The sequence below is a fragment of the Passer domesticus genome, chromosome 16 (genome assembly GCF_036417665.1).
Source record: "Passer domesticus isolate bPasDom1 chromosome 16, bPasDom1.hap1, whole genome shotgun sequence".
Taxonomy (NCBI): Eukaryota; Metazoa; Chordata; class Aves; order Passeriformes; family Passeridae; genus Passer; species Passer domesticus.
In genome coordinates this window covers 8,592,979-8,615,991 of record NC_087489.1, presented here as the reverse complement: position 1 = coordinate 8,615,991, position 23,013 = coordinate 8,592,979, and the positions used below count along the sequence as shown (strand labels likewise).

Sequence of the window (23,013 nt, the reverse complement as noted above, 5' to 3'; positions counted from 1 at the left end):
GAGTTGTAGTCCACAGGTGCCCTCCGCACCGCCATCTCAGCGGCGGCAGGACTACATTTCCCAGAGCGCCGGGCGCGGAATGGCGGCGGCTGGTGGCGCTGGGGAGCCGTGAGAGGCGACTCCGGCTGCAGCGCTGACACCGGCACCAGGAGCAGGTGAGGGGCCGCGGCCTCGGGCTCGGGGCTCTCTTCCTCGCCCGCTGCCCTCGGGAGCTTGGCCCGGCACCTGTCGCTGGCCCGGGGCGTGTCGCGGGGCCATTGGGGGAAATGGCGGTGGGGCCGGTGCTCCCCTTCAGCCGTCACGGGCCGTGGCAGCGAGGGAAGGGCCGGACCTCCGGGATCCTGTGGGTCCGGAGGGATCTCCCGGATCGGGGAGCAGCAGGCCGGCGGTCGGGCGCTGTCCCAAAAGGGGAGCGGGCCGGGGTTCCCCGGGGCAGCGGGAGCCCCGGTGTGGCACGGCTGCGGCCGAGGGTGGCCCCGGTTCCTGTGGGACCGCAGCCCCTGGCGCTGCCCTCCCGTACCGTGACAGTTCCAAAAGTGCTTTGGAACACTTTTATTTCCCCTTAGGTAATGGTGTTTGACTTCAGAGCGGTTGTTTAACCACGCACTTGCTGCCTCTCCAAGGCTCTGCCTCCAGGTTCCCTTTACCTGCGCTGGAGCAGCGGGGCTGTTGCAATGGCTCGTGAGTCAGCTGCAGCGCCTGGTGCCAGTGCTTCCTGCAGCCAGCAGAGCCCTGTGTGTGCACATCCAGCACCACAAAGGACAGCTGGGAGCTTCTGTAGGCTCTTGTTCAAAATACCTGCTCTTCGGACTTGTATGAAGTTCATTTTCTGCAAGAAGAATTCAAGTCCTTCCTCAGTTCCCCTTTAAACCCCACATTTGATCTTGAACTATTTTCATGATCTCTCTTATACCTCTGATTTTTTTTCCCTGGGATTGCCTAAATATGAGATTGACTGATAAAGGAGTAACATCATTTGTTTGTCTGGCTTGGGGAGAAATTTGTGTGGTGGCACGAGAGGCTTTTGGGAATGAGCTGTTTGCTAATTGATTTCCTGGCATTTGTTGCAGGAGCAGGATGTATACACTGCTGTCAGGGCTCTATAAATACATGTTCCAGAGGGATGAGTACTGTGTCCTGATCCTGGGTTTGGACAATGCTGGTAAAACTGTAAGTGCTCTTTGTCACCCTGTGGGGGGCACACACCATCCTAAACCTCCTCCAGGGATAAATCTTCCAACAAGGGTCAGTCTTTCTTCAGCTGTGGCCTGAGTTACTTTAGTGATGTCACACCAAGCAATCAACTTTTCCTCATTACTTAAATTTAGAACAAGCTCTCAGGGATGTGGCTGAGGCTTTGGTAATCCCATAATCACTTGTGATCCCTTCTTTCCTTGCTAAAACAGGGAGGAGGAAGAGTGGTTTGTCCAAAATTAGGCAGGGCAGTATCTGCTCTAGGAGGATTGTGCAGAAATTAAACAGGTTTGGGGTAGGATTGCCCCAGCCAGTAAAATGTTTGACAGTAAATATTTTATCTTGTTCTTTTTCAGACCTTCCTTGAACAAACTAAAACCCGGTTTAACAAGAACTACAAAGGGATGAGTTTGTCCAAAATCACAACCACTGTAGGTTTAAACAGTAAGTAAATCCATGTGGAACTTTTTCAGCTTTCTTGCACAGTTAGACAATATCTGGTTTTTGTTTGAAACGTTTAAGAATTCAGAAGGGCACAATAGTTCCTGGGTGCAGAGATTGTATCTCCCAACTGTCCAGGTCTTTTTGTAGAGAATAAAATAGCTTTTCTTAGCTTAGGAGGAGAAACTCTTGAGGTATTAAAACTCCTATTTCAGTGCTGTCCTCAAACTGTATTTCCCTGGAGTTCATTCCTTGGCCCAGTTCTGGAATTATTTGCACTGATACTGCTCTGTATTTGTGATCACTCCCTGCAGGTTTTGCTGTGTTGTTGCAGGCAGCTGCTGCCTGTGGTTTGTTCCCCTACAAGCCTGTCCCACCCCAGATTTCTGAGTGGGGTGTGCAGCTCTCTGTGCTTTACAGCACCCACAGTTTTCATTGGATTGTCCTTCCTTCCTTCTAGTTGGAACTATTGATGTTGGCAAAACTCGGCTCATGTTCTGGGACCTTGGTGGGCAGGAGGAGCTGCAGTCACTTTGGGACAAGGTTAGAGCTGTGCTTTTGTTTTGTTTGATTTATACTTGTATTTATTTACAAATATTTGATATTTATTTGAATCGATGTTTGATTGATTTTCTTGCCCAGAGAAGCTGTGGCTGCTCCATCCCTGGGAATGTTCAAAGCCAGGGTGGATGGAGCTCTGACCAGCCTGATCCAGTGGGAGGTGTCCCTGCTCCTGGCAGGGGTTTGCAGTGAGGTGGTTGCCTCTTTCCAACACAAACCATCCTGTGATTCTCTGATTTCTTTTAGAAGTGGTTTTGTCACTTTTATAACTGAACCACCACAATCACTTGATAATCACACAGGCTCATTGACATCCCCAGTATTTAGCATTAACACCTTTTCAGAAATTCCACTATTTCTGTGCTTAATAATTGCATTATTGCTTACAGACAGCAATTGCCATCCCAGATCAGGGTGGTGCCATGGAGATAAGCTTTGGGGGGACACAGGTGAGCTTTTCCACCTGGAGTGTTGGTCAGGCCTGCAGGCAGAACAGGCAGCACAGGCTGTGTGCCTCCATTCTGCCCAGGCACACTGTGCATACAGCTGCCTCTAGCTGCTTGAGCTCCTCCACATGTACCAAAACTGTACCAAAACCAAGCCAGGAAGAGGGACAAGTGATCCTGGTGGATTGACACCAATATCTGTGTTCTCCTTCCAGTACTATGCTGAATCTCATGGGGTGATCTATGTCATTGACTCCACTGATGAGGAGAGGCTCTCTGAGTCCAAAAGAGCTTTTGGTGAGTACAGTGTGACCAGAATAGACCTGAAAGGTTGTATCAAATGAAACTAATGCAGGAAGGAGCTTCTGGCTTCATCCCTCTGTCCAGAGAATCTGTGCCAGGCATTGGTACAACTTCCAGAACTGGCTAAACCGGGTTTTGTTTCTGTCCTTTGTAGAGAAGATGATTACCAGTGAAGCTCTGGAAGGGGTTCCCATTCTGGTGTTGGCCAACAAGCAGGATGTAGAGGTAAACTATGGAGGATTTACATAAATGAGCAAAAAATGAGAAAAAAAGCTTTGGAAAGGTGAACTCTGCATTCATGTTGAATTTGTTCCACAGTCCTGAGCTCATCCTATGGTACTTTCCCACCACTGGAAATAAGTACTTTGAATTTTGTTGTATTTTTTTCCTTTCTCCACCAGCCCTTTTTCAGTGCCATGAATGAGCTTCCTACAGGCACATAGTTTTGAACTCCTTATGTAAACAGAACAAACTGCATAGCTATGGGGGCTCTTTGTTGTATCGTGACTGCCTATATTGATGCTGTTTTTTCCTGTTTATTCAGACAAAAAATGTTTAGTGCACTTTGTTTATGCTGCTCTTTTAAAACCCAGGAATAGCACAACAGATGTATGTGAAGCAAATCATCCTTTCCCCATAATTGGATAAGATCTGTTCAATGAAACACTTGTTTGGTGTAGAGCATTCCGTCAGTGACAGCAGTGAATGGCAAGGAATGCTCTTTTCTGATAATACAATTGGAATTCTTTCCAGTGTATTCAGGGCTGCAAAGCTCTTGGTTTGGGTTTGGCAGTTCGTGGGTGGTGCAGTGTTTGGGTGACACATCCTGGGCCATCCTTACCTCCCCCAGCATGGAAAAAAAGAGAAGAGAGTGCCCGAGGTGGTCGTGATGGTTTTTGTGTTTTCCTCCTGGAAATTGCACCGGGAATTCCAGGACTGCAGCCCCCGTGGCTGGTCTCTAGATGGAGCCAGAGGCTTGCAGGAGAGTTTGGAGCAGCCGGCCTGGCAGCTGGGATCAGTCTGTGTTCCAAAGATGCAAATACTCTCGGGTTCCTCCTCTGCACTTTACACTTGTCCGAGCGATTGCACTTGTGGAAACACGTGAGGCTTCCATAGAAATCACTTGGCTCTGAAGCAGGATTTCATGAGTACAACACAGATTAGTTTTTCAATGATCTAATTTATCTAGATTATCTAGTATTAGAAATAAGAGAAATGTAATTCCATGTAAAAGCATGAGATCAGGACTGAGCTCCTGATTTATGGTCCTGACTTTGCTCTGGTCTCTGGAATGTGGGGAAATGGTCTGTCTTTTTTTCTGTGGAAACCAGAATATTGACTCTCATATTTCTGTACAACCCCACAGCTTCTCTGCAGGGAACAGCCTGCACTCTTGCCTTGACCTGTTGAGGATAAGATCCAAGCAGTGACCTGGAAATTTGTTCCAGTTTCTCTTTTGGTTGTATATGCATATTTTCTTACAGGCTGCAGACACTGGCTCTTCTGACACTCTGACCAGACTAAAGACAAATAATTGTTCAAATAATTGAACAACTGGGCTTCTTTAAATTGCTAGAAAGAGGTATGTGGAACAGCCTTTCAAAAGAAAATCTGGCTTCTTGCCCTCTCTGGAAGGTCCAAGACCAGCCCACAGACTTAGTGCTTGTATGCAGTTGTAGAGCTACAACAAGAGATCAGCAAAGCTAAACCCACTGGAGGTTTGCCTGTTTGTAAGAAAGACCTACACTGGATATTTAGAGGTCCACTCCTACAGAATGATCTTGGATATGGACCCAGCAAAGAGACATCAATGCTACCAACAAATCACTAAGGGGATTATAGCTTATTTTTCAGTAATTACTGAGGTTCATTTAAGGTTGAGAAAATTCAGTAGCCTGTTTCTCTTCCTCTGATTTAGCAGAATGGAAGACCTCTGGAACAAGAATGATAATTAGCATTGATAGAGATTTTTCTGCTCTGGACCTCCAGACATAAAACTGTAGGAAATTCTCACCAGCATCCCTCTGTCCTGAACCATGATAAGGGAGGATAAGTGGTATCTTAACCTTGCTGGTATTTGGAGATTAAGGGTGATTGATGATTTCTATAGAGGCCAGCAGAAGGCTTGTGGTCAAATACATCAGAAATAGTACATCTGACATAGTTTGTTTTTAAGTTTACTTTCTGTTATCAAGATATCAAAAGTGCTGATGCAGCCTGAGATTGCATGAAGCATTAAGAATTCTGCTGTGAACCCCAGGGTACATTGTGTCCTCTCAGCACTGCCAAGCATGAGTGATATTTGGTCATTCCAGGAGATAAAATGTGGTAATTGACTGCAAAACACCAGCTCTAATTCTCACAATACTGAATGTGACATTTAATGGTATCAGGAGAAAGCTCTGTGTTCAGCAAGGGCTTCAAAACCGGATTATTTTATAAATAATTTAAAAACTGAGTCAAATGGGTTGGAGAATGGAATTTGTTTAGGTTTTTAAAGGAACCATTGCTTTTCAGGAAAAATAAATTATCTAAGATCTGCTAATTCCTGTGAACTCCCTTTCAACTCAGAATGCCACTTTTGAAAATATGACTTATTGCAGAAAAACCAGCTAAATCAGAACTGGTATTTGCTGTTTTGATGTGAATGCAGCTGTTGAAAGATGTACACAAGGTTTATATTTCTATGCTTTCCAATGAACTGTTACAATTTGAGGATAGAATGGCTCATTATGCAACACTATTCAAAATGCTGCAAAAGCATGACCTGTCAAAAACAGCATCTGAAATTTAACAATCTGAAAATTACTGGATGCTGCATGATGATATGATGACTCATGTATAGGAGGAAGTTTTGCCATCCTCATTTAATGATAAATTTTGGAAATTTAATTTGAAATCTCCAGAATGTTGAAAAGCCTCCTCATGCCTCTGGAAAAGCAAGGAGTCCTGGTGAGTAGCAGAGTACTCATTTCCACACAGCTGTTAGAAAACAGACCTTCTGCATGAAAGTCATTCTGGTTTCCAACTGAAGGCCTCCCACAGCTTCCCTGTAAAATCAATTTTAATTTAAATAAGATAGTTTCAGTTGAGGCTATACTATTTCTTCTTTAAATTCAAAGAAGTTTAAATTCTAATTTAAAACAAACTCGTAAAAAGGGTAGCCCAGACATAGGTCAGGTGAGTCAGACTTTATCTGAAATAGCACTTTATTTAGGCAGTCCATCTTGCTCTTGTTTCTCTTTTAGTTCCATTCTGATGGTTGATTACTCTTGAGATGACTGAAGAGCCTCCACTTGAGATTTTATGCATGCTTCTGGATTTATCCTGACAGGAGAGCAGGCAGCAGCATTGTCTTTGCTGCAGTGGATTTGGGAAATGGGCAAAGGCTCTACAATGCCACCTTCTTTTGGCTAAAACTTGCCTTGCTGCTTGATAGACTTTTAGGTGTGCCATTGCTGAGTCTTACTTTGGGTAAAGCTATTCTGAACCCTTCACAGGAGGAATTTGGTTCAGTCCTGGCTAGATTATGCCTGGAGGAGTCTTCATCCAAAGCTGTTTTGCAGTGTGTTATTTTGGGAGATGGAAATCTGGTTCTGGTTCATTGTGTGTGCTGTGTGAGGTTCCTGTGAACTGGCTCAGAGATACCATCATTCCTGAAAGGTCACTGTGGATTGTGTTATTGCAATAGAGCACTGTTGATGTGATCACAGGTCCAGCTTCCCTTCTTTGCCCTTGGCTTATGGCTTTGCAGCTGAGAAACAAAGCAAATCTGTAAACAAACATTTTGTAATGTGGCTGGGGAGAAGGGGAACTTGGAAGCCACAGCTGACATTTCCCCCTGAGCATGAGAAGCTCAGATACCCCTTGCTGAAGTGGTGGATAATCTGCCTCAGCCTCTGCTGTCACATGAAATTCCAGCTCATGGCTTTCCCTGGAACACTAAAACAAAGCATTGATAGTTTGGTGTTACCTGTCTGCTGTGCTGCTCTGCTTCATCCCAAGGGGAAAATGATGTTTCCCAAAACAGGAGTGGTGATGCAGTCCTGCTGTGACAGTGTGAAACAAAAGTTTCCTCAGAAGCAAAACTCTTTTCTGATACAGCTTTCCATGGAAAGCCATGGCTGGGCAGCTCTGTGGAAGGTGGGGCAGGCCACAGCTCTACCTGAAGGTGAGAAAGGGAAATTATAACAATGGTTTACACTGGGAGATAAAAATGGCTGTAATTGTTAGCTGCACTGGGCAAAATGGACTCTTAAAGGCTTCAAGGATGGGCAGGGTGAAGGATGTGGGTTCTCTGTGCTGCTGGGTATGTGCAGGTGTCCTTTTCTGCTGGTGGTGTGGGGAAGTTCATTGCCTGATTGCTTTGCTACCTGTGCAAGTAGAAATTGAGGAACCAAGGACAGCATGACTGTGCTCTCTGTTGTTACTTTGTATCTTGAACACACTATCTGATTTCTTTTAAAATATTTTAAAATGTATTATCATTCAGAAAAGGAAGGGTAGACTGAAGAAGGAATGGTAGAAAGAGGAAGTTGTAAAGGATATACTCAAAGGTATATGATTATACAATGACATTAAACTCTGAGAAGCTTCAAGTATATTTCAACAAACATTTGCTCAATTTCAGCTGCCAAGTCTCATTGACTGAAAAAAGATGTGAAAAATAGCTCAAATTACTGACATGCTTCTCCTTCCCAGTTGTTGGGTAATGGACTTGTCCAGGGCTTTGGGTAAAACCAAGAAGCATTTGGACCTGCCTTTCTTACTGGGCAGTGGACACCATGCCAGGCTTTTACAAACCGTAGAGAATGCTGGGTTGGTTGTAATCTCTTGCCCATCTTCCAGATCTACTGGTTTGAATTCCAGCTCCCAAGCCCAGTCTGACGCCGTCTAAAGTTAGTAATTGTTGTTGTTGTTTTTTTTAATTAACTGTGTATCCTGTGGCTGACAGCTCATCTCTATGAACTGCGCATTTTTCACTTGTCAAAAATCCTGACCTAAATTGAGGGTTCTGCAGAATGATGTCAGTAATGTTTTTGGATACAGTTTCCAGGTCACTGATTGAAAGGGCAAGTTTAAAATGCATCTGAGGTCATAAGAAAGTACAGTCATCAAACAGTTGCACAGTTAATGGAGTCAAGGGCACTGGGTGAATTGGAAGCCATTTCTTAAGATCTCTTCCTACGTATAAGCAATGAAACCTACTTCTGTTGTCCACAAAAATTTCCAGTGTTTAATTTCTCCAGAATCACTGTTTTGCAAATGGATGGCTGGTAACAATTTTAATATTTCTGTTCTCTCAGAGTTTGTGTCCAATTGTCCAATCCTCAGGACTCACAAAGGGTCCAGTTTGGCATTTGTGTAAACATTTGTCCAAAACACGTATGTGGGCCTGACTGAAGGCTCCAAACACATATTTGAGACTTGTTGAAGGTCCAGAATGTCTTTGCAGAGAGGAGGGAATGTGAGCTCATGGCCAGCTGAAGTGCTTAAATGGCTTGTCCAAGGCTTCTGGGGGAAAAATGAACACTGAGTGCTCAGGGAGGTGCAAGTCCAGGCTTCAGTTGGGCAGGTTTGCTTTTGTTGTACTTTTAAGATTTTTGTGGTGAAAGTGTGATTTATGTGGGGAAAGTAATCCACTGATTTACTGGGGGGTTATGATTTGTGGTGTTGCTCCCAGCAGCCTCCTGCAGACTTACAGAAGCTCAGGACCTGCTGGGGGTCAAGAGCACAGTGATCAGAAAGTGTGCTGCATTCAGTGCTGCCAGTGTTTTTCTCTGAATGCAGACAGAGAAGTGCTGGTGGGACATGGCTGTAGTGCTGAGAACTGAGGAAAAATCACAGCTTGTTTTGTGAGAGTGCCCAGGATGCTGGCAAAGAGTCAGCTGAGCTTGTGGCAGGGACACTCTTTCAAAAGGCTTTGTAAATATTAAAGCTCTTGTAGTGTCCTGGTAAATATGAGCTGTTGAGCAGCTTGGAATGGATATCATTAGAGGGTGCAGGTTGTGCTCATTTTCAGGACTGTTTGCTTAGAACTGTACAGATTAAGGATCAGGGAGGTGAGGCAGTGTGTGCTGTCAGCAAACAGCATTCTCTTGGTTGAAAAAAGAATATGCTCATTTCTTTGGAATGTGAAGAGGTGAGTTTACTGTGTTGGTGGGTGGGTGGGTTTAACCTGATAGCATTACCATCCTGACTGATGTCATGGTAGGCCTGCAGTCCTGGTAGGATTCATTGTGGAAAAAGGTCACCATGTCTTGTAGCACAAAAAAGCTCTGCTTTGGTTTCCTTTGCAGACTTGTCTGTCGATACCCGATATCAAGACAGCATTTAGTGACTGCATTAACAAAATTGGGAAGAGAGACTGCCTGACACAAGCCTGCTCAGCCCTTACTGGGTGAGTATGAGAAGGGGTAGACTGAGAATTGGTTGACTGAGCAGCTGTGGGATGTCACACACAGAGCAGCACTACACGAGTTATTAAGCCTTGAAAAGGAGCTGTGCTTCCTTCCAGCACTGTCAGACACTTGTTTGAGATCCTTGGGCTTGCACCAGCTCAGTAACTTCAGCTGTCAGTCTTGCCTGTAAAACACAGTGGAAATGTATTCCTGGCTGAGAGCAGAGGGACTTGGAGGCATATTTCTTGTCCTGTATCATCCCTTCTCCTTACACAATAATCCCTGCAGATGTTGGTTTGCTGCAACTCCTGGTTTTTAGGTTAGAAGTCAATTGAAAATACCACTGTTGATGCCTCTGCCTGAGAAATGGGTGGTGCTTCACTGCTGCTGCCATAATTATGTTTCTGCATTCATATTCTTTGGCATGCAGAAGAGCTTCGTGATGGGGATGATATCACAGTTTCCAGGAGTCCTCTTACATGGGGATGCCTGTGGTTTAAGATTGGATGACTAAAACAGACCCTAATTTGGGTCTTACAAAGCTGCGTGCCACGACCTTGACCAGCCCACTGGATTCTTGACATCTCAGCATCATTATTGCGTATCCAGTCTCGCAGTACTTTTGTTCTTTGTACTTTCAGTTCTTTCAGTGAAAAGTGCCTCTTGGCATAAATCAAAAGTTTTGTTCCATGTGGTGGAAACACTCCTGGCTGAATTACTGCCTGGGCTGAACTGAGAGCTTTGAATTTTTTTCTGTGTTATCATACAAGTTACTGCAAAGGATAACAAAAACTTCCTGAACCATGAAAAAAAAAAATCTGTTGTCTGCATTGCTACAAATCACATGCCATTAAGCAGGTGAATGACCACAAGAACAGTGTTCAAGCACTGACTGGAAGAGAAGTAGTAGATAATAACTTTATTTGTGCAAACATTTCTAGTTTTGATCTGTGTGGAATTTCCTTTCAAAATTCCAGTTTGAGCTTGCACTAAAAGAATAACTCATGGAAGTCATGGCTGGGGAGCTGTGCAGACCAGCAAGGTGTTGCTTGGCAGCCCCAGCACAGATGATTACACAAAGATGGAGCCAAGATTGCAAGATCTTATACAACTAATGTGAGGTTTGTGGCAAAATGACCTCAAACCAGCTGTCAGGTGGGTTTGATGCTTGTTCATCCCAAGATTTCCACAGAGTTGGTGACTAAGTTGGGTGTAGACTTGGACAAATAACAGAAAAATAAAGGATGGAGGTATATATTGCTGAGCTAAAAGAAATCAGATCCCTGTTGTTTGCCTGTGTGAAAAATAACACAGAAATGCCAACAAATAACTGTGTAGAGCCCCTCCCTTCCTCGTGTAAGGGCTTAGTTAGGGCCTGTATGATCCATGTTTCTGTTCTTGGTTGCTTCTTGTTGTTGCTTTATTTTAAAACCTTTTCTGCTTGCCTTCCTCCCTCAGCAAAGGGGTGAATGAAGGAATTGAATGGATGGTGAAGTGTGTGGTGAGGAACATCCACCGCCCCCCAAGGAAGAAGGACATCACGTAGGAGCTCCGAGCCACCCAAGCAATGGACAGTCTCTTTCCACACACTTTGTGCTCCCTTTAAAGAAGGTGATCCACTGGATTCCTATTACACCTGATTCTTTCCTAAGTTTGGAGACAAATATTCTCTTCCTGTGTCCAAAAAAACCTTGAGCCAAGGATTCCAACAGGGTGGGGGGTGGGAATCTCTTACATTAAGTATTGTCATTGGCCTCCAAGCATCCTATGTAGCAACCTACACATTGTTGCCAATGCAAAAGACTTAATTTTCTACTATCTTACTTTGTGATTCCTGATTTGTGAGTCTAACAAGCTGGAGGCTGGTGACATGAAGGAACTCCTGAAGGAAATGCATAGGTGAATGTGGAAGGGGGAGGAGCAGCCTGGGGAATGGCTGTTCCTCCTAGCTGCCAAGGTCCTTGCTGCTCCAGCCCCATGTTCCTCCAGGGTGTTGTGGCCCTGTTATGCTGCTGTTTGTGTAGTGGGGAGAGACAGCATTGATTAGAACTTGATTTTCACTCGGGGTGTTGATTCATAACTTTAACCTGTGGTAAAAGCAAATGTGGAAATCAGCAAATGCACAATGGTCATTGGATCATGGAATTGTTAATGCTGGAAAAGACCTCATCAAATCCAGCTGTGCTGGTTGAAATGGATATTCCTAGCAGGACACAGATTCCAGAAGCACTGCCTTGCTCTGACTGCCAGTCTCTTTGTGCATTCTCTTTAATCCTAAGAGTAATCTTCTGTAACTGGAGTGAATCAAGGCCCTCTCTGTGATCTTTCTAAGCTGAAAACAACCTCTAGGCAGGAAGAAATCAGTATGCAATAAAGCTTCCTACTTATTTGAACTTCCCTGGCTGAAACAGTGGTATTTGGAAGTAAGAGTACTTAGCCCTTAGGTTTTTTTTTTTTTGAATTGTAGAAAAAACAGAAAGGCAGCACTCAAAAAACAAACAGTGCTCAGTGCTTACATCACCTACTCAGCTAGATCTGCTGATATATCATTATCTTTTCCCTGAATATGAGTTTTTACCTGAATTTCATGGTGGTTTGGCAATGGGTGTTGCTCCTCTGCTGTTTTATTTACTCCTGGCACTGGTGAACGTTCTGTGCTGTTTGCTGACATAATAATGAAGGAGCCATCATTCAAGCTGTACTTGAGCCAGTCCATAGTATTTGTTTAAAGTCTCTTAGTTGGCATCTGTCAAAGAACTTTCTGCTAAATTTCCTGCATGGAACTCATAGATATTTTTTGAGAGAGAACATCATGCTCACATTTGGGTCAAAGCACAAAGGCAGCTGGGCTGTGTCATTAAGTTCATGTTTTCTTCAGAAAACATTGCAAACTGAAGAGCAGAATCTGTGCTTCTGAGTAGGAGAAATAAGGCTCCTTCAGACCTGTGAGCCAGTCTTTTTTTTGTGTGTTCTGTGAATGTGCAGGATCCCTTGGAAATCACTCACCCACTATAGGAAGTGGCACTTTTGTTGGGTGCTGCATGTGATGCTGGGCTGAGATTTTCAAGAATACTGAAGTTTTGGAAAACCAATGGCCTTTGATTATCAGGAGCATCTCTGTCACTGGGTTCTTTTAAAACACTTGGAAAGCCTGGGTGTTTTCAAGGTGACTTTGTGGCCCTGGCTGCTTTGGTTGGCAGAGTTGGTACTGACAATTAAACTGAAGATGTAAAACAGTAACTAATGAACAAAAGTTCCTTGCTGAGAGTCAAAACACTTCAGTCAAGTAGCTTGAAATGTCTATTCTTTAGGACACAAGGGATTTTCCAAGATTTCCACATATTGTTTTCAGATCTCTTGCTCTCTTTTTTTGCCTGGGAAACCAGAAAGGACAAAACAGTTTCTAGACACAGACTGCTTTGTGGTCCATATCAGCAGGGTGTCTTAAAGGCAGTGTTTTGACCTCAGGATTCCGAGTTCTCAGGCGTAGGAGAGTCGATTTCCCAGAGACATACCCACGCTGGGGTAGGTATGTATGAGTGTGCTCTGGCAACAACAAATCAGGGAGGATTTCTCTGAAACCACCAGTGTAAAGTTCATTCTAATTCAGAGTGACTTTCCACAGCAGTATCCCAGCAGATGGAACAATTTTTTATATTTTGATCGGAAATGAAACAATTTTTATATTTTATAGTTATGGGAAGCACAGACTTATTTGAAATGCTTTTTTGGTTTCAAATGACCCCTCTACCAGACTTCAAACAAAGCAAGAATGTTTCCGAATTCAAATTTAGTCCATTTTCCAGATTTTTTTATACATTTGCATTGGACATGTTTTGCCCATGCCTGTTCACAGCAATGAAATTGCTTAAAGAGCTGGTTTATCTTCCCAAGGGGCTACAGATTGATCCTCTGCACTTTGCAATCCCTGTTCCCTTTGCTGTCCATGAAATAAAGGTAAGAGTTCAATGACTTCAGCAGAGAATCCCACTTGGCCTTATTTGAGCATTGACAGATGATTACATTTCTCTCACCCATCTGGAATTTCTTACGTTAACATGCAATAGCTGGTAGCAGCAGGAGGCACGAGCTAAAAAAAAACACTTCTGAAGCATTTCTTTGAGTTCCAGTGCTGCGTGTGTGTGCTGGCAATTCCATCTTCACTTGGAGCTCTGGAAGGATGCAGAGTAAGTGGATTACAGCACTCTTGGCTGCTCTGATCTAATCCCAGCCTCACGCAAGGCAGCGCTGAGGGTCTGCATGGCAGAGGTGCTGAGGTCACAGCTCATCCCACTTCCCACGGCATTCCCTTCCACAGAACCATGGAAAATGCCAAGACAAATCAGACCCAGCTTCAGAGTAAGTCCAGCATCTTAGTCCAGTCTCTGGCTGCTAACATCTGTCTCAGAAAGTGGAGCAAACAGAGGCTCTTTGGGGTCTGTGCCCCTGGCCATCCTTCTGACTCATAAACTGAAATCAAGCCATCATCAATAAGTGGACTTAATATCCAGTGCTGTAGTATGGTTTTATTGCCAACTGAGCTATTTTTAGTCTCTCCTTTCTTACCATCTTGCTTGTGTACTGCTGCCACAAATCCAGCCAGCAAATCCAGCAGTTTATTTAGGGAGAGGATCTGCTGATACAATACAGATCACAATCGTGAATGAGTCTGTTCAGCAGTGATGTTTTAGCTGTATATGAGACTGTTGGGTTAATCGTGATTTCCAGAAGTGTTCAGCTGACTCTGACATGCCAGTACAGGTCTGGAAATGTAAGGCTCAGCTAAAAACCTGCCTTAAAGTACTTTTGGAGGGTTCTGAATTGATCTAGGTGTTTCACTGGATTTTTAACACTATCCTGGGATCTCTCTCCTGGCAAATTGTATCAAGGAGAGAACTTCTAGAGAAAGGACGAGTGGTGGTGTCACTGCACTTGACATACATCTCTTTAAATTAAAAAATCTGATGGTCATTCCTGGCACACAACCAGCAGTGTCCACACATGAAGGACAGTGAATCCTGCCTCCATGTCCAGCTCTGCTGCTGCTCCTCAGCTTTTACCCAAAGCAGCACCACAGGCTCAGTTTGCCTTCACTTTTGGGGCTGTTTTCAGGCTCCTGAGTATTTGTCTATAGATTTCCCAAAACCAGTTGGAACAATGAATGAAGACAGGTTGAATTTCCCCTGCCGTGCAGACAGGTTCTAGGCTGGGTGACCTCTCACAATTCCCTCCTGGCACAGTTTTCTACTCAAATTTGCCTCAAATGTCTCTCCTGAGAGATACGGGGGAGTGGTGAGATGCCAAGAGCCTTTCCCCTCTGTTGAGCTCTTACAATGAATGCTGAAAAACTGGAGCAGGTGCTTTTTACACTGGAATTTTATACCACCTGGAAATCCCATGTGAAACATTCCTGGGATAACACATTATTGTTTACTTGACCCTGGGCATTTCCTGCAATTTTACCCTTGGGTTTTGTTCTTTGTCCTTCTGCAATCCCTAAGGGAGCTGTTTCTCTGCTCCTTTGGTAAAACCAGCTTCCATGTCGACTCCTGGGGGCTTTCCATTCATTTCTTTACACACATTCAAGCTTTTTTTTATTCCCAAAGTGCCTTCATGATGATCTAGTCCCAGCTCTCAGCAGTGTCTGCTCTCAAATCTCTTCATCTGCACAACTTGCATCTGATCACAAGCCTTCACCCATTACATCAGAAGGGAGTGATGCCTAAAATTCCTGGTAAAGCAACAAACTAATGCTAAAAAGAATCAGACCTCATGGAAAATGACACACATCACACGCAGAAAACATGGATAGCACAGTATGAAATAGTAGCAGGGGAAAAAATTACCTAAAGGTTTTTCATAAATGAGATCCTCGTCAACTGGAAGCAAGGAGAGGAGGAACATTGGCAGTTTACACAGTGCTGGAATTCTGCCTGACTTTTTTTTTAAACACAAAATCAGGAGACAGGAATCTCTTCATTCCTCCTTGGTTGCACTTTTTCCTTGAAGCTGCTGATGCCAAATGAAATTTCAAAATTCCTGTGTTGTTATGAGAGTCCTCTTGAATACCACATTCCTCACATCTCTCTTGAGCTGTCTTGTGCAGTCCCACCTTTCCCACGTGTTGCCCAAGGTAGCTGTGAAGGTGAGGCAGTGGATACATTCACTTCAGAACACACAGGATCCTTTTCTTGAAACAAAACCCTTCTGGACCAATATGTAGCATTGTCACCAACACTGCTAATTCATGACTAGTAACTTATTTTTGTGCTTAGCCCCTCTTGCCTAGGTTATGCTTTTGCCAAGAAAGGTTGGACTAGATGATCCTTGAGGCCCAGTCTGGAATTTGGGATTCTGTTATTCATCATTTGCAGAATATATCCTTCAGCTGAACGTATTTCATGCTAAACATTTGGAGGAACTAACCCAAACCTCTGACCCCATGTAGCCTTAAGCCATCTGTATTCAGCACATACCAGAAGCACTTCTCTGAGGGCAAACTAAATTCACTGTGAAATTAAGTATATTCTTAAGTGTTTTCCTGAAACAGGAGCCTCTGGAGTTGTTTCTGTTGCATTGCAGTTCAGTTCATAGGCAGGAACTCCTCTGCCAGTTCTCAGAATTCAGAGAACCTGATATTATTTCATTGGAGATTTTAATTAGAAATTTTTCCTCCTTGAGTCAGACTCCAACAAAGAATAAAAGCATTCTATAAGGCAGTCATAAAGAGGAATGGGCTGTTCCCAGAAGCTGGTGTTAGGCACAGCACCTCCTCACTGCCTGTAACAGTAACAGGCAAAGGAATGTATGGACAACTCAGTATTTCAGAGAATCATTAAATATCCTGAGCTGGGAGTGGCCAGCATGGATCATCGAGTTCGTGCTGAGCTTTTGCTGGGTTTTGTGACCAAGGGCTTTCAGATGGGCTCTTCTGCCAGGAACAAGAGGACCTGGGGGATACTGAGGTTGAAAGATTTTCAACTGCCCCGTTGAAAGATTTTGCTCCTCTGACAAAACCAAGATTGATTTTTAATCGAGATATTGGCAGGTACACATGAAACCCCCAGTACTGACCACCAGCAGAGACAGTAACACTGGGGCAAAGGCAGCTGTAGCCTCCTGGAAAGGACAAAAGCCAAAACCAGCCAATCCCACATGGCAAGGATTAAGCCCTCCCAGGGCTGTACCCACATTCTCAGCATGATAGAAATTTTGACAGCTCATTTTCATGCTGTGAGAAGAGGCAGGATCATGGGATAGCTCACCACAAGCTGGGAAAGACTAGTAAGTACCCTGTGAGTACATGTGGTGTGTCAAAAGGCTGGGGATCTCTGCAGACAAGAGGTGCTGAATCACAGGCAAGGCTCTTTCTCCATGGCATGACAGCACACAAACACATGAAACGGTGTGAAAGGAGAACTTGGGGTTAATATTCTCAGAGCTGATTTTTCCTTTCAGGTTCAGAGTCATGAAGTGGGGAATGTACACTCCTATTCTTATCTCCCAAGTTTCCCAGCTGAAGAGCTCTCAGCTTCTGGGAAGATCAAAAGAAGTTCAATAAATCACCTGCCAAGCTGCAGTATCACAGAAGGAAGTGGAGAGAGACAGGAGTAGAAACCAGCAGTAAGGAATTTGTGTGATTTGACCAAAACTGAGCAAGGACATTGGATCAAGTCCCTTAAGCCTATCTTGGCTCCTTATCTGGTACCTTACACTTCCCACTCAAAACCAGCCTGAAATCCACTTTCCTGAGGCTCAGCAGCACTGACCACCCAACACACATCCTTGCTGAGCTCGTGTCCTCACAGCAATAGCTGGGAATTGTCATTCCTTGTGTTTCCATAGGAAAATGATCAAGTCTCCCAGCTCCACTCCTAGATTACAGCTAAGTCACCACACTGCTGGAGCTCTCTCTTCAGACCAAGCACAGGATCCTGGGGCACTGGGTGGCCCAGGGTGATGCTTGGGTGAGCAGTGAGAAAGGACACCACAAGAGAGACTTCAATTCTCCCTACACCCCATGGCACTGTGAGGTCTGGGGTCCCCAATACTGCTTAGCCACTTAGACACAGTGGGTTTTCTGCCCTTTTTCCCTAAACATTGTGTGATTATAATTGTTTTTCAAGTAAACAAAGAGTAGCTGAGGGAAGACTCCTGTGGACTCAGACAATAACATGTCAAGGGTTCATGGTTCTAAACAGGAGGGTGTTGTGTATGGATATTGTAGTTGTAGCCATGGCTTTGTTACCAAGAAAACTCTTTTAAGTTAAAGGACACCTTTACTAATATATTCAAATTCTATTTAGCTAAGAGAGGGCAGTGCCCAGACCTGATCATTAGAGCCCAAGTACCTTGTGAGCAAGGCCAGGGGAGCCAAACAATGTCTGACCAAACAGAACCACAGAACATCCTGAGCTGGGAGGGACCCACAAAGGTCATGGAGTCCAACTCCTGGCCCCACACAGGACACCAAAATCCCACCATGTGCCTGACAGCTTTGTCCAGATGGGCTTTGAGCTCTGATTTAGGCTTTGGGTTATGACCACTGCCCTGGGGAGCCTGTTCTAATGCCCAATCACCCTCTGGGAGAAAGATCTTTTCCTAAAATCCACCCTAAACTTCCCTTGACACAGCTCCAGCATTCCCTCAGGTCCTGTCACTGGTCACCAGAGAGCAAAGGCCAGGCTGCCCCTGTAAGTGACCCTTTAAACCTGCCAGGGCACACCCAAGCTGTCCTATGAAGGGCAAGTGGTGTCTCAACACTTGCTTGGAAGCAAACTCTGGAAGAAGTGAAAACGACAGCATTGTGCTCTGTAACTACCTCTGTATTACCAATTACCACTGTGCTCTGGAACTACCACAAGAAACCAAATCCAAGTTTTTGTTTAAAAAGGCAATTTCATGTTAGTACTTCTTCAGCTGCCTTTTAAATGGTTGATTCAGCACTGCAGTATTGTCTGTAGTGCACTAAATAAGTCTGTTGAGCACTTAATATTCTTGAGTAATTGAATTTACTCTGGGAGATGGTGATAAAAGGGACTGTCATCTGTTCTCAGCTTACTCAGCAGCAGGCAGCAATAATTTGCTTTTTTGGAAGGTGATTACTCCAAAGACATCCCAACACCTTTGGAATGTGGAACCTGGGAAGATCATCCCATTTCACAGAACCACAGAACAGTTTGAGCTGGAAGGGACTGTTAAGTTAGGTCTGAACAGTAACTTCTATTTGAGTTGTACTCAACTGCAGGTTTGTGAAGCTCACAATGTGAATTGTTCATCTTCAATCTGGTTTTGGGTCTAAGCCTCAAGAAACTTAGCAAACATAATCAAAATCCTATTAATTCCATATAAACCCCCACTCAGGGACTGCTTTACCAGCATTGCTGTAACCTGCCTAGGAGATTTCAGCTTTCTCCTCAGCAGATTCCAAACCATCTCCCATTCTTGCTCTCCTCTTAAAAACAGACCACAACTGAATTTGCACCCCAGGATCACCCTCCCCACCCTCCCTGGCCACAATTTCCATGTTCCCATTTCCAGTGCTGGTTTCCAGCTGTCCCAGAGGGGTTTGGTGCCATAACCTGGGTTTCACAGGATTTTTTCCACAACCAGCAGAGTCAGGGACTGGATCCTGGGTCAGGGAGAGCACCATAAATCTGGGCTTAACCAGAGTTCCAACTCTGCCATTTTACAAGGGGGACAAAAAGGCCTTTTGGGGACCAGCACAGGCAGCTGGACAGGGAGGTGAGGGTGGGGAATGACCCCCAGCCCCTCCTGCAACTCAGGGCCTGACATGGCTCAAAACTAGTGATCCCTCCAGCAACACTTGTAGGGTCATCAGGCCACCAAAATGAGTTTGAGCTTCTTTAATAGGACTATACTGAAAAACCAAACTGTTTCTTGTTATTGATGTTTTTCATGAAGGTTTTCATAGTTTCCTTGGAAGGATTTATCAGTCAGATTCTGGTTTTGGTCAATGCAAGGCAAAAATTCTCTTTCCGTTAAAGAACGCATGGTATGTGCTCAGCAGGCAGAGTTTCACCCAGCTCTGGGTGCAGATCCATGGTATGAGCCCCAGTCAGCCCAAGAGCACCCGACCCATCTCCTCACCTGGCCAAAGTGACACCGACTCGTCATGGGGCTCCTTGTCCTCACCCCTCAGTTCCCCTGTGTCCCCCGGCCCCATCTGGGACAGGTCACCTGCTGTGCCTTTGCCTTCTCTGCTTTTGGAGACTTCCCACTCTTAGGAGGCTCCTTGAACACAGAAAGGAACAAAAATTATAAATTGAGGAGGGGTAGAAATGAGGGCAGGGAATCAGGTGAGACCCTGTAGGAAAAGAAGATGTCCCAACATCCACATCCTCTGCCCCACAGGCTGGGCTGCCCTGCCCGTCTCAGCCCTCTCTGCTCCTGCTCTAGGACAAGATTGATTCCTCAGGCTCACCTCTGCTTCTCCAACAGGGCTGGCACTGTCCCCTCTGGCCCTGGCACCAGGAAATTAGGTCCCACTGTTGGGTGACTGCTGTGAGGGATGAGTCCCAGCAGGGACAGCCTGGACATGTCACACAGATTTACAGCCAGAAAGGAAAATGTTACCATCAGGAGGAAAACAGAAATGTGCTTCAAAATAAGATAAAATTGGTGCCTCTGGAATAGTGATGGGAGAATGCAAACAAGTGTGGTGTGTGTTAGCACTCCCTGAGTCCTCTCCCACAGAGCCTGGAGGGCTCAGCCCACTGTCAGCTGCCGAGCAACATGGGAGGGTGGCAAAATCTGCAGGCAGGAGAGTGAATTTTCCTGTCTTGTGCACGACAAGGTGGCAGCCTCAGGGCTGAGAGGCCTGCAGACTTGCAACAAGATGAATTGTGCATTTGCCCTGGTTTCATCCCCTCATGTCTCTCTGCACAGAGAAAATTCCCCCGCTTTGTTTCCTCTATCAATCCTGGCTCTCCCTCCTTGGAGCCCCAGGCATGAACCAGCTATGTGTGACCTCACTAGAAAAAACTCCCTCTGGCTCCTTCCACTCACGTTAGTAATTCCCTGACCTCATTTCAAGCTTTGCACCTGGGCCAGAACCTGCTGTGCTCTCCTTGGCTGGGGAGAGACGTGTCCCAACTGCTCCTGAATGAGCAGGTTGGGAGCACGTCAGCTCCTGCCAGTGCTCCAGGGTCTGAGACACCAGCCTGAGTCACTGCCACACCTGGCTGTGGTAATAGGTGGCCAAGGAGCCCATGGCACCAACCTAACCTACCTCAGCACTTTAAACCAACCAGTGGTTTTGTGGGATTTTTTCTGGGTTTAAGTGTTTAACAGCAGGGGGAAGCCTGACGTGGAGAGCAGTGTGGGCTTGGCTTTTTATGTAGTGCTTGTAGCATTTGGAAAATTATCCTCTGAGTACTAAATGTCTGAGTCATCCTGGGATAGCACTGCATCTACTTTTAGATGTTACCATGTGCTCTCCTCTGCCACAGTTTGTGAGGTAAGAGTCTTTTAAACCATCAGGAAAATGGTGCTCATGCTCTTCCTCTTCTCTCTCTGGGCTTTGGAAACTTCAGGGGAAATCAAAAGGGGTTTTTATCCTCTTAATGTCAATTAGCTGAAAAGGTGAAATACCTTGTGATGAAGCCACAGGTGGTTTGAAAGTGCTGTCTGTGTGGTGCCCATCCTGGCTTTTCCAGCGAAGCCCAGTTCCTGGAAGCCCAGCAGGACTCACGTGCCAGGGTGTTTGGCCACCCTTACAAAGGTTAATATTTATCAGAAAGATCTTTCTCAGTCACCCTGCCTACGAGCCCACGTGAGAAGAAAATTCCCTGTGCAGAAATTCCAGCTAATTTGGCAATGAGGGGAACAGGGTTGGGAGAGGCTCCAAATCCCCTGAACAGAGCACGATGACAACGCGTGGGCGCTCAGGAGATACCCTGGCACAGCAAGTCAGGCTCGTGGCACCAAGCTGGGGAGCTGCTGGTGCCACAGGGCATCATCCCCTGCCAGGCCCTGGGTGCTGCAGTGGCTGGTGGCAGGGGAAGCCTGGCAGTGAGTGCAGAGCTCAGGCTGGGCCATCTCATTATTTAATCCCCCTCTTCCTTCACCAAGCTGAGCTCTGTGCTCCCCACTGCAACCTGCCAAGGCACAAGGGTGCCAGACATGTGCCCTAAGGAGGGTTGGACATGTTAGACCCTCATTCAGTGTGGGAGGCAGATCCTGCACCAACAGCTCTCCATCCCTGCTCCCCTTCAGAGCAAGGACTCCAAATCCTTTGTGCTGAGTCAGGATAACTGCAATGCAGCAGGATGGGAATCCCTCAGGGAGCTGCAGCCAACGCCGGAGGCTCCGGCTGCTCCAGCCTTCAACCCATCAGCACTGGGTGTCCTGCCTTGCTCTCTGCCTTGGAGCAAAGCGCTGCAGCTGTGCTTCAGTTCTCACAGTGCTGATGGAAACCCTCCTCGTGTCCTACCCCAGCTGCTCAGACCATGCCAGTGGCACTCGCTCCTGCCAAGGGACTGGGAGGAAGTGATGCTCAGAGACTGAGCTGCATCCCACTGGGATAGAGCAGCTTGGGAGGGCAGAGATCAGACATGGTAAAAACTGAGCATTGGGAAGGGGAGTTCTGGTGCCCTGTGAAGCTCCTTAGCAGGATTTCAAGGCCAGGCTTGATGAAGCTTCAAGGAGATTGGCAGGACTGAGGGGATTCCCAGGATCAGCCCAAGCTCAACACAGAGGGGTGAGTGCTCCCCTCAGATCTTTTCAGCCATTTGCTTCTCTTCTTCCCTGGCTGAACTGACCCAGGACAATGCCAGGGTCCCTGACCTGCTTCACCCTCAGAGCCCAAAACTGGGGTGAGACAGTGCAAGTCTGAGATCCCAGTTCAAGCCTGGGATCCTCAGTTCAAGCCTGTGGTGCCAGGCAGGTGTGAGCAGACATCCAGGGACTCCCCGGCTCTGGAGCAGTGAGGAGGCAAGCACTGCCCCTTGAGATCATCCCCTGTCATCCAGACTGCCATGGATTAACTTGTCACTGCAGCAGGAAGAGCCGGGGATGTGTCTGTGGGCAGTGAGGGAAGGGTAAAATTCCCTTCTTCCCCCCACAGCTGCCTTGCACGAAGGAAGTGCGGGGGCACTTTCATGTAGCACTTGCTTCAGAGAGCTTTAAACAGCTTCAAGCTGGGGGGAAATATCTTCTGAACCACAAACTATTCCTGGCATTGGCTCAACTAAAAAAGAGCTATAAAAGGTCAAACTCATTCACAGCATAAAATGTAGCTCTGCATCGTCATTGCTACAGGCTGGAAAATGCCAGAGGAGATCAGTCTTGTTGACTTCCCTAAGCAACATCTGTTTAAAAAAACCCTCCTGCAGTCAGCAGAACTGCCCCAAGCCCAGCTGTTGGCTGACAGAGCACACAGCCAGGTTTGGGGACAGAGCTGGGGCTCAGGGGGGCACAGCTGGGCTGACCCAAGAGACAGGAGTGTCACTCTGGCCACAAATCCCAGTGCAAACTGTCTGCATCCCGCTGGCACACAGCCAGGCTGGGGCTGTGTGATCACAGAATGGTTTGGGCTGGAAGGGATCTTCAAGATCATCTTGTTCCAATGCCCTGCCATGGGCAGGAATGCCAACATGTGGGAAAGAACGTGGGAAAAACAGACAAGGGTAAGCAGGGTCAGATAC

At 45.9% G+C, this 23,013-nt stretch overlaps 1 protein-coding gene and 1 long non-coding RNA gene across 3 annotated transcripts; one reads left to right on the top strand and one right to left on the bottom strand.

Annotated features, from left to right (window-relative positions):
- The first annotated feature begins 19 nt into the window (after window positions 1–19).
- On the top strand, window positions 20–11,739 carry ARFRP1 (ADP ribosylation factor related protein 1). 2 transcript variants are annotated; one of them, XR_010348327.1, is made up of 9 exons: window positions 20–155; window positions 1,071–1,170; window positions 1,551–1,638; window positions 2,096–2,178; window positions 2,858–2,939; window positions 3,100–3,170; window positions 9,245–9,345; window positions 10,324–10,501; window positions 10,805–11,739. XR_010348327.1 is itself a non-coding variant. In XM_064391259.1 (8 exons), exons 2-8 carry the CDS (start codon window positions 1,078–1,080, stop codon window positions 10,890–10,892), a joined length of 606 nt encoding a protein of 201 aa, XP_064247329.1. In that variant the 5' UTR covers window positions 21–155; window positions 1,071–1,077; the 3' UTR covers window positions 10,893–11,739. The 2 variants fall into 2 exon arrangements, 1 of the variants encoding a protein (XP_064247329.1); XM_064391259.1 differs by lacking the exon at window positions 10,324–10,501 and having other exon boundaries at window positions 21–155.
- LOC135281920 (uncharacterized) lies at window positions 5,539–22,888 on the bottom strand. Its single transcript, XR_010348328.1, has 4 exons — window positions 19,791–22,888; window positions 19,457–19,600; window positions 6,919–15,483; window positions 5,539–5,995 (listed from the first exon to the last, which is right to left on the bottom strand). It is a non-coding gene; the product is annotated as an uncharacterized LOC135281920 (long non-coding RNA).
- Between the last annotated feature and the right edge of the window lie 125 nt (window positions 22,889–23,013).